Raw genomic sequence first — 10,233 nt, forward strand, 5'->3', positions numbered from 1 at the left:
ATTGCACAGTCAATTTGTATATCTGAAGAAGGTGTGTGGCAATATACTACTCAAGGTTATGATGTGGGCATTAAGATATATGTGGACACATGGCTAGTGTCTATAGTGAGCTTAGTGTATTAGGAAGTAAGAAGGATGGTCATTACAGCCAATGGGAGTAGTGAAACTTTTAAAGTGAAGTTGGGGCAGCACCTAGGATCCATTCTGAATGTTGCTTTTCATGATGGTGAAATGACCAGAGAAGTGCGGAGGATTGCTATTGGAGATGCTTTAAGTGATGTTCCAATATTGATGGCAAAAAATAGACAGAAATGAAGGAAAAGATGCTGAAATGGACAAACAGTTTGGAAGCGAAAGGTATCAAGGTAAACATCATAAAAAGTGATGGTTGGAGATGAAGGAATTGAAGGCGTGGGAGAGGTTTGTACTTGGCCATACAGTGCATGCGGTACATTTGTTGAGAGAAATTCAATGCAAGTCATGGTCTGGCAGAAGGGGGTGCATAAAAGATGTAGCAGTGTGAAGAGTAATCTGTAGGCAGTGAGTGTAACCTTTGTTTATAGAAAGTTTATGTGAATGATGAAAGATACTGACGTAGCAAGTGTACATATAGATATCGGAGTTGTTTTAGAAAAAGTGGGGTTTTTCTACTATTTAGGTGGCATGTTGTGTAGAGGTGGTTCACAGTTTTACCACCTTTGCAATTATCTATCAAACATTCATTAGGCATCAGACAAAATTTTATGCAGGTTTGTTTGCCTGTTACAAAAGTTAGCTTACAGAACAAATACAAGCTGACAAAATTATCACCTTCTCACATTACTGTTTCTGTTGCTTATAGACTAATTGTCTCAGTGACCTGGCACTTACATGTAATGTTCACTGACACCAGCAAAAAGATGAAAACTTTACAGTGAACAAATATGCTAGAAAAAAAGGTGACAAAACAACTTTACTACATTTGTCCAAAGTCCCAGAAATGTCAAGGATTACAGTTAGCATACATGAGCAAGTAATAAATGTTCAAAAACTAAATAGAAGATTACCATTTATTACCTAATTAGCCACATGGTGTATTTTTAAGTCAACAACAGCATAAATGTTGAAATAAACACAAACACAGTTAGATATGTGATGGGTGAACAGCTAAAACAATATGATCATACTTTTTTAAACAGAATGAAATTAATAATTACTTATTTTTTCAATTTGCAAAGCATTTTGACAAAAACTTTTTAAGATAAAAACAGTCTACTCTGAAATAGCGCAAATACAGCTTTTACTGAAAAGGAACTTATTTTAAATTTTGGTTTAATATTAGTTAAAGAATTCAAACCTTCCGTCTAGACTAATTAACAAAGCATCTCACTCTGTAGAACAAATGTACAGCCTGACGTGTGTCTGCCTTCAGTCCTAGTAAAACTGTGATTAAATCCAGACACACACACGTGCGAGAACAGCACCTAAACAAAAAGCATGTGATTTATGTCAGCCCTTACCATGAGACCCAGATGACTGCAAGAACGAGGGGCTGAGCATACAAGAACAGGCTCCGGATAGTAACTCATTTTGAGCTTGCCAGCTGCAAGAGAGAGGAGAACATGAATAAGGTCAAGTCAAACTATCCAGTCATCGGTCAATACTGTTTATTTAATCCATGCACAACACTTACCAACCAAGTTTTATACACTGAAAAAAACAACACGGGTGTTTTGTATACAACATTATACTAAATGCTCCCATTTACTATTCAAAAAAAGATACAGCAGTACATAGACTACTTATTTCATGACTTTTGATTATAATTAATCAATTATTTGTTACTCATTGTCTTGATAAAGGACTATAATACAGTACTTGGGAGAATTTTAGAGTTGCTATGCACTGACTGATTTTATTTTTCTATTCTCAAGTAGCATGGTACATCTCGCTACCTCCTTAAAATATTAAATGGGTGAAATGGAACAAAATGAGATGGTGACTATGTAATGCTATATAGTAAAAGTTATAATTCATGAGTGCTTCAAGGGCAATAATGTTCATTCTATTATTAATCTGAGAAGGAGGTTTTATAGAATTAGGATCTATGGTAACCCCACAAATGTATTTTTGTTCAGTGGTAGATAAGTGGAGGACAGATCCAGAACATATTTTCAAGGTAAGCAACTGCTTGAACGCTTCTCTGTTCATGGGTTAAATTTTGACAGTCAAGGTCAAGAGAACTGAAAGATCCCATTTATGGCACAAACTGAGGAAGAGTATAACCTATCTAAAGTTGTTTCCCACGGATTGCCCAAGAAAATAATCGTAAGCTCCTTTCCCCACTGTTTCAAATTTTCTAAGGGCATGTTGTGGTGAAAGCATTGGTACAGTTTTCATACATTTCCTATATTAGGAGTACTGCATTACAGTAAAGTTTCTGCAGGACATAAAGGGGCAAAGATAGGTATTTATCTGTTCTCCAGCACATTTAACCAATACAGGGGTCAAAGAAGCTGGATCCTATTCTAAAACCAATGGGTGTAAGTGAAGAACCTGGCTTAGACAGGGTACCAGTCCACAAAATGCAAATTGTACGGCAGCATCTATAAGTTTTCACAACTGACTTATGTGGACACCAGTGCATTTATGTATTTGTTCCCTAACTTAATCAATACATTAAATATTAGGTGAAGTAAAGGTAGCCCAAAAACCTTATATGCTGTAGCACCTAGAGGATGAAGGTCACAGAATGAATGCTTTCAAAGCATATTCATATATTTATTTTAATCAGACAGAGTCAGCTAATGATCATCCATTATAACTTGTCTTTTTTCACTTTCCCCAATAGCAAACAATGGATTTCTCCTGGAGGATCACATGAAGAGGGACAAAACTTGACTGCTTGTTTTCTGTTTCTGTACATCAATCAGTATTGTGGAACTGAGATTTCTGACAATTGCTTAGGCAAACTACCAACTGATGACAGAAATGTCAGTTAAAAAATAATGTTTTATTTTTTAAACTACTGTTACTAAATGTTCTCTTTAATCTGCTGTTTTAACTATTATGCACAAACCTATCATAAATTTAGAAAAAAAGGAATCAATAGCTTTTCTGGGTAATTTATAACATCTTATACTGTATATAAACATCTACACGTGGAAGTGTGTGTGTCTGTCCGGCCCAGAAGTGAGAGGTGGAGTCGGGTAAGGGCTCCGCCTCCAAGAAAACAGAAAACTCGCTTAGCTGCTAATAACACAAGCAAGGCCAGCACATCAGCAAAATGAAACCTCCGAAGAAAGACAAAGTCGCTTAGCCGTTAACATCGGCAAAATGTTTTTACTTTTCCCCCCGCCACTAATACACAAGCAATGCGAGCACGTTGGCAAAACGAATCCTCCTAGGAGAGAGATGCCCAGAGTAGTTTCTTTCAATTACCTGACATCTCTACATTTCAATTTTTTTCTGACAATTTCAATAGTTTGTAGGACCCCAGGCTTTTTACAGCACGGGCTTACACTGCTTGTATTTTATATCCTCCCAATTCTAAATACCTGTGATCAAACCACTTGTTTTGCCTAATTGTACAAAAAACTAGATCTATGGTGGCACTCTCATACTAGCAACCAAAATAAATAAATAGTGACCTTTCCTTTTTTTGTTGACTAATGAAAAAAATAAAAACTGTCAAAAGTTTACACTTAACATTTTAAAATATATAGTCCATATTTTATGTCATCATACACCTAGAACTGCAGCAGAAAAAGAAGCTCAGTGTACAGTAAATCATTCATTCATAACGTAACATTCCCAAATCTGCTTAATCCAGTTCAGAAGTGCGGGGGCCGAAAGATACAAGGCACAAACCGACCCTGGATAAGGCATTAATCTATGTAGGGCCCTCTCTCTTACACTAATCATCCTAACACAAGATCCATATCACAAAAATAATTGGAGACTCAGAATTTGTAGACTCCAGACAGAAAGTAACATGGAGCGGAATACATACGCAGAACGTTGGATAGTTGAGGCCGAATTCTTTTGTCATATTTCAAAATAACAGTGAACATAATTTAACTTCTTCTTCAATATTCTTAGGAGTCACTAAAGGATCCTTTATTTTACCTTAGTAATATTCATACTGCTTTCCTACCTGTAGTATGCTTTCACATATTCATCATCATTTTCACTCCACTTATCCTGATCATATTCCTGGCAGCAACATAACAGGATGAGCTGACCAATCCACCCTATCCCCTGCAAAATCTTTCAGTACTACTTGGATAATTCAAAGAAGTTCCCAGTTCATCAGATACATATAATCCCTACACTGTATCGTGGGTTTGCTCATAGTAAGTTTCTCAAAAGGCTCTACCTTATAGAAACACCAAACAGGGCATTTTAACAGCATGCCCAAACCACCAAAAATGGCACTGCTCAGTAATGAGAAACAGTGTTTCTACTCCAAGGCCCCCCACCTCCCAGTATTGCTGAGTTCTTTATCCCAAAAAAGAAGGCAAGCCCAGCAAACCTAAGCAGGATCCTCATTTCGGCAAGTTGTCCTCGCAATTTCATTCTTTCGGTCACTATGGCTTTATTAACTCGCACCTTCTCAATCCCCTATTTAAAAGAGTTTATTTTAGTACTGCATTAAATCAATTGCTTTTCGCAATTTGACAACCATTTCCATTCAGTGTTGGGCTACCTCATTAGTTTGGCAAAAAATGTATGGGGTTTCCTCCAAATACTTGAATGTAGCTTATTTTGGCTGTTTATTTATAACAGAGCCAGTCAACTACAGGTAAAACAGATATAGTAATCAAGGTCCTCTTTCACAGATCACTTATGTCATTGAAAGTTTTTACAGTCACAACAGCCGTCCAGCTGCAGAGGGTGTGGTATCCACAAGAAAGCTGTCCAACCAAGTCTGCATGGGAAATGAAATTTCCTGAAGCTGATGACGTTAAAAAAAAGGATCAGGAATACAGATTTAGTTCTTTAACAAAACCTTCATTCCACTACAAGGATTAAACAAATATGTAAGAGACTTAGATAGCTAAATATGTTAAACAATTTTCAATGTGCTAGAACTATAAGAAATTATTACTGAATGGGGATACTATCAAAATGATAAAATTACATTCATGCACTTTTTCAACACAAGGAATTATTAATATCACTATCGGAATGTTAATGTTCAAGCCATTACAATTTACTATATATGCACATTATTCCAAAGGTTCTATTAAATATTACATTTACACTCATATGCTACATCCATAAAAACACTCTCTTTTGTAATATTAGGGACAATCAATATCCTCAAATTAAAAAGTGCACAATTCTTACAATTTAACTACATATGTTAAATATCTAAAGGGATTCAAATGTTTCTTTCTTAAGCAATTCAAATTGATTTTTTTTATGAGTACGATGCTCTAATGGACAAGTGTCTCCTTTGTCAAACTTAAAAACATCTGATTAACATGGCTGAATTCAGGATTTACACCTCTGTTTTCACACTAACCTTTTAAAAGCCTGTAACAGCTGATATAAGATTATGAACAACAATATGCTCAATGCATTTGTGCATAACACAAATTGCTCATAATATACCTTAAGCTGCACTCCATGTAATACTTTTATGTATAATGTATGTCAGTTTTTTAACATATTTCTACATTACACATTTCATGTAACATAACTACTTTCAGATGGCACAGTAGCTTCAGCTGCATGCATATCATACGCCCTGCTGATTTTACTTATTCACATACCTAAACAGTATGCCAATAATAACATTTATTTGCCATTTTGCAAAGTAAGATTTTGAGTTGTAGGGAACATAAGCACATTCGTTAAGTGTTAAGGACTGAGCTATTGAATATTATTTTTAATTTTGCTAAGTGTTTAGCAACTCTTTTCTGCAGAAAAAATATTGTTATACACACACATTGGAACGTTGTACAAAAGGTAGGTTATCTTTATATATAATATGCTAACGTGGCTGTCCATTTGTCTGTCCAATATATTAAATCATCTGTAGCTCGCAAACCGTTTGAACTATTGACCTGAAATTTGGTACACATATACTACGTCACCTTTACTGTCCGCTTTCTGGGTGATGATTGACCTCCAAGGTTATTTCTATTATTTTATTTTATTGTAGAATCAACTCTCGGCAGCGGCCAGCAGAGTGGCTGTGCGGCACATGCGTAATGGCGCCGTTCTCATCCCTACCACCTTTGTCATCACTTCCCCTACCTCTTCATTTCTTAAATCATTCTTGAGGCAGATTGTAGACTTAAGTGCCAGCTGAAGTGAAAAATGAAAGAAAATGTACAAAGTAATTGCAACACAAACACTGATTTAATCAGTTTTAACGCAAAAAGATGCCGAAGAACGAGAGAGAAGAAGCGGGCCGCTAGGGTGGAGAAAACAAAAGCTGCTCAGGAAGCAGCAAGCACATCAACCTCTGAGCAAACAAATGCTAAACGTACAGAGAAAGAAAGAGGATGAAAACTAGGAATGCTCAAGTCAAGTATATTCACTGCACGTTATCGTGCAGTGTGTCGTTACTGATTTTTATATATTAGACATAACTCTTTAAAGGGTCAAACTATAACTTAATCTAAGTTCATAATATATCTGTGTGTGGATATGTGTATATATATATATATATATCCAAACACACACACACCTATATTATGTGCTGGTGCCTGCGCCTGTCCCAGCTAGCATAGAGCGAAAGGCCAGAACAAACCCTGAACAGGGCACCAGTCCATCGTAGGTATATTTTATAAACAAAATGATATATATATATAAACAAAATTTAGTACATTTTAATGTTCACAAATTGGATGATTTAATAAATACTGTAATATATAGTGTAAATTGTGTGTGTGTGTGTTTTTAAGGATAAATAATTTGTTCTAAAAGTAATCTTTAATTTAAAAATGCTTCAGCTGTTTTAGGTAAAATAACAATTTAATACAGCAATGCTAAAAATGAAATTAAGAGTTTATCACCATTTACACCCAGAACAAATACTAAAGGCTCATTCTCTGTTTCTGAGGCAACTCTTCATTTTCCTGTTTCATTTTTTTCCAATATTTTTATATTTGATTTATTAAATCTCCATGGTGGTATTAAGGACCAGTAGATGCTGCTTATTCCAGCCTCCAGTACATGATACAATATGTTTACATCAGCATTTGCATCTTCATGCATGTAGTGAATCCGAACAAAATGTACGAATTGCACTGGAACTTTGTACAAAATTTGCAATATATTTATAATACTAAAAACAATAATCATGAGTTAAGAAAAACAATAATAAATTAACATTTCAGAGTCTGATCTTTTAATTAGGAGACAATTTCCTGAAATTGTTGTATTATGTTTTTATGTTGGAAAGCTTAGGCAACAATGTAAAGAACATTTGACTCTATGTGAACTACAGAAAAAGGTATGCTGTTTGAAGGCATTGCAGGGTCCTAAAATACCTCGCATTTCTCCCCATAAAAAATATTAAAACAAAAATACTATTTACATATTTAATATATGTGTGCGTTACCAATTACTATGTAAGTAATGCTTCTGGTGCATAAACTTCAATGGCTAAAGTAGTTACATGTCTGTTTCGTTCAATGGCGAGGACTGCCATAAACGCATTCAAACATTTCCAACACATTTTAAACATGTACTGTATTATTTAATTTTCCATGTATTTTGATTTTGATATATCAGTAAAATATCGTTTTTATCTTGATTTCACTTATTACCATGACACATTATAGTTCTACACGTAACCCTCTTATTTTCAAGAAAAAATGGCTCCCGGTTTAAACGATTTGAAGACAAACCGATCTTTTCGGTTTTTCACATGAACTTCACGAAAAGAAACAGGCGCAGATCTCTACCATGTTAAACTGGAATCCCGGGTTCTCCCCGTTCGTCCGGTGTTAAGTTCACGGACCGCTATGACTGGATGCGAGTGTGCCCGTGAGTGTGGTCTGCAGAGGACTGTGCCGACCGCTGTTTTGGTTTACGGTGATGGATGATAAAGCTCTGCATCAGTTCAAGAATATCCCTCAACGGATAGTAACATGCACCGAGTTTTCAGCTAGCATATCTAGGTTTTAATCTTTCCCTTATTAATTGAGGAGTTTTATCATATTCTTTCCCTATTAATACTTTTACAGATTTTTATTTTGTTATCATCATCATTATTATTTTACAAAAATACGCATTTCGCTATTTATATCGACGATATTATAAAGGCTTGGTAACTGAGGTGTACCAACCTTTATCCGCACTTTGCGTTATACAGTTCTGTATAAATGCAGCCTGTAAATCGTGAAGGTGTTCTGCAACAACAAGCTCATAACGGAGACAGAAAACACATTTAACTAGAAAAGTAAACGCAAGGTACCTGGTAGGCTCACACGTGACAGCGGTGGTCGAGCACCGAAGCAGCCGGTGGCCGCAGAAGTATGGCGTTATTTCAGTGCCACTATTCTGAGCGCACGTAAAGATATTGCAAGTGCAAGTGTTGCATTTTGAGGAGAAATTTATTTTGAGCGTACAAAAGCTGAATTTGAGTGAACAAAATTCATTGCTGCGTGCAAAAAATGTATTTCAGTGTTTGCACTTATCCATATACACACACAATAGCACCCCCCTCTCGCTCAGTTTTTTCATTTGCACTTGCTCGCAATGTGTTGCTTGCGCTCACAACATTCTCTGCTGCGAGCGCTCAACTCTCTGTACACCGTTATAAGTGTGCCACAAAACCAACCAATCACAGACTTGGTTTCAAAAATTCTGATTGGCTCTTACGGTCTCCAATCAGCTCGCTAGCTGCTGCATTCCGGAAACAGTCCGAAATGTAGCAAAATCCAGCTAAACTCAATTAAACCCCAATTTGCGGATAATATCTTTAATTATTTTATTTTAAAATATATTATTTGTTAAGACTATCGTTGGTGTAGTATAATGTAGTTGCATTATACAACCATGCCAACTGACTGTTTCCGGAATGCAGCAGCTAGCGAGCTGATTGGAGACCGTAAGAGCCAATCAGAATTTTTGAAACCAAGTCTGTGATTGGTTGGTTTTGTGGCACACTTATAACGGTGTACAGAGAGTTGAGCGCTTGCAGCAGAGAATTTTGTGAGCGCAAGCAACACATTGCGAGCAAGCGCAAATGAAAAAACTGAGCGAGAGGGGGTGCTATTGTGTGTGTGTATATGGATAAGCGCAAACACTGAAATACATTTTTGCACGCAGCAATGAATTTTGTTCACTCAAATTCAGCTTTTGTACGCTCAAAATAAATTTCTTCAAAATGCAACACTTGCACTTGCAATCTTTTTTTACGTGCGCTCAATATTTTTTTACGTGTGCTCAGAATAGTGGCACTGAAATAACGCCATACAGAAGCTCGAGCGACCAAGCGAGCGAGCGCGCGCACGCGGACGGCACGGCACGATGCACCTTTCAGCTTTACTTTCGTTCCTCGCTGTCGCCGTCGCAATTAAACTTGCAATTAATACCCACTTGGAAGGTCTCGTCAGACATGAATTTTCGCAGCAGTCTGCGCTCAACGGACGCGTTTCTGGAATTTGTTATGCAATAGCGGCGACAGGATAATTGATACTTTTTACTTCAAGAGGCGCCCAGGGTGCGCATTTACAGGTTTATACTTTTATTTCTTTTGCCATCTGTTCTTCTTTACATATTGAACCAGACAAGTGTACTCACCTGCAGTCTTGGAACAGGGCTATATCAGATATGAATCCTGGATTCTTCTCCCCGTTTGCTCCAAGCTCAATGTGCGCGCACTACCTGCAGCTGCCCACAGAGCGAGCGGTTAAAGGGATGCAGCTACCGCATTTACTCGAGTAGACCCACCCTCGGCAAAAGCTGCTCGCTCTGGGGTCTGGGCTGCCTTACATTTCGCTCAGTACGCCTTATGAAACTTGTGTGAAGAAGAAACCTATGAATTAAATTCTTTAATATTATTGCCATTTACCTTTATAAACCTAAAAAAACGTGAATAGAAGTGAATGTATTTTACACTTTATCGCCAAGCACCATCTTGGTGTTACATACATACACATAACAATGAAATTACAATTAAACAAAACAATGTACAATTCATGCCATCATCTAAATATTATATACAGTTGGTGAAAAATATATTGCACAACACACAAATATATAAAACAATATAGTAGCGTAGAATTG

The 10,233-nt window shown here is 36.6% G+C and overlaps 1 protein-coding gene across 3 annotated transcripts in view; it reads right to left on the minus strand.

Annotated features, from left to right (window-relative positions):
* Nucleotides 1-9,836, minus strand: part of ets1 (v-ets avian erythroblastosis virus E26 oncogene homolog 1) — a 95,110-nt gene extending 85,274 nt beyond the window's left edge. For 2 of the 3 annotated variants that reach the window (XM_039764057.1, XM_039764055.1), the window contains exons 1-2: nt 9,748-9,836; nt 1,500-1,582 (exon numbers count right to left, since the gene is read on the minus strand). In XM_039764057.1, the coding sequence (XP_039619991.1) occupies nt 1,500-1,568 (69 nt within the window). In that variant the 5' untranslated portion in view covers nt 1,569-1,582; nt 9,748-9,836. Of the gene's footprint in view, nt 1-1,499; nt 1,583-8,416; nt 8,482-9,747 lie in introns of those variants that run through there. The other variant, XM_039764056.1, reaches the window with a different exon arrangement.
* Nucleotides 9,837-10,233: the final 397 nt, after the last annotated feature.

This window comes from Polypterus senegalus, chromosome 9 (assembly GCF_016835505.1).
Source record: "Polypterus senegalus isolate Bchr_013 chromosome 9, ASM1683550v1, whole genome shotgun sequence".
NCBI lineage: Eukaryota > Metazoa > Chordata > Cladistia > Polypteriformes > Polypteridae > Polypterus > Polypterus senegalus.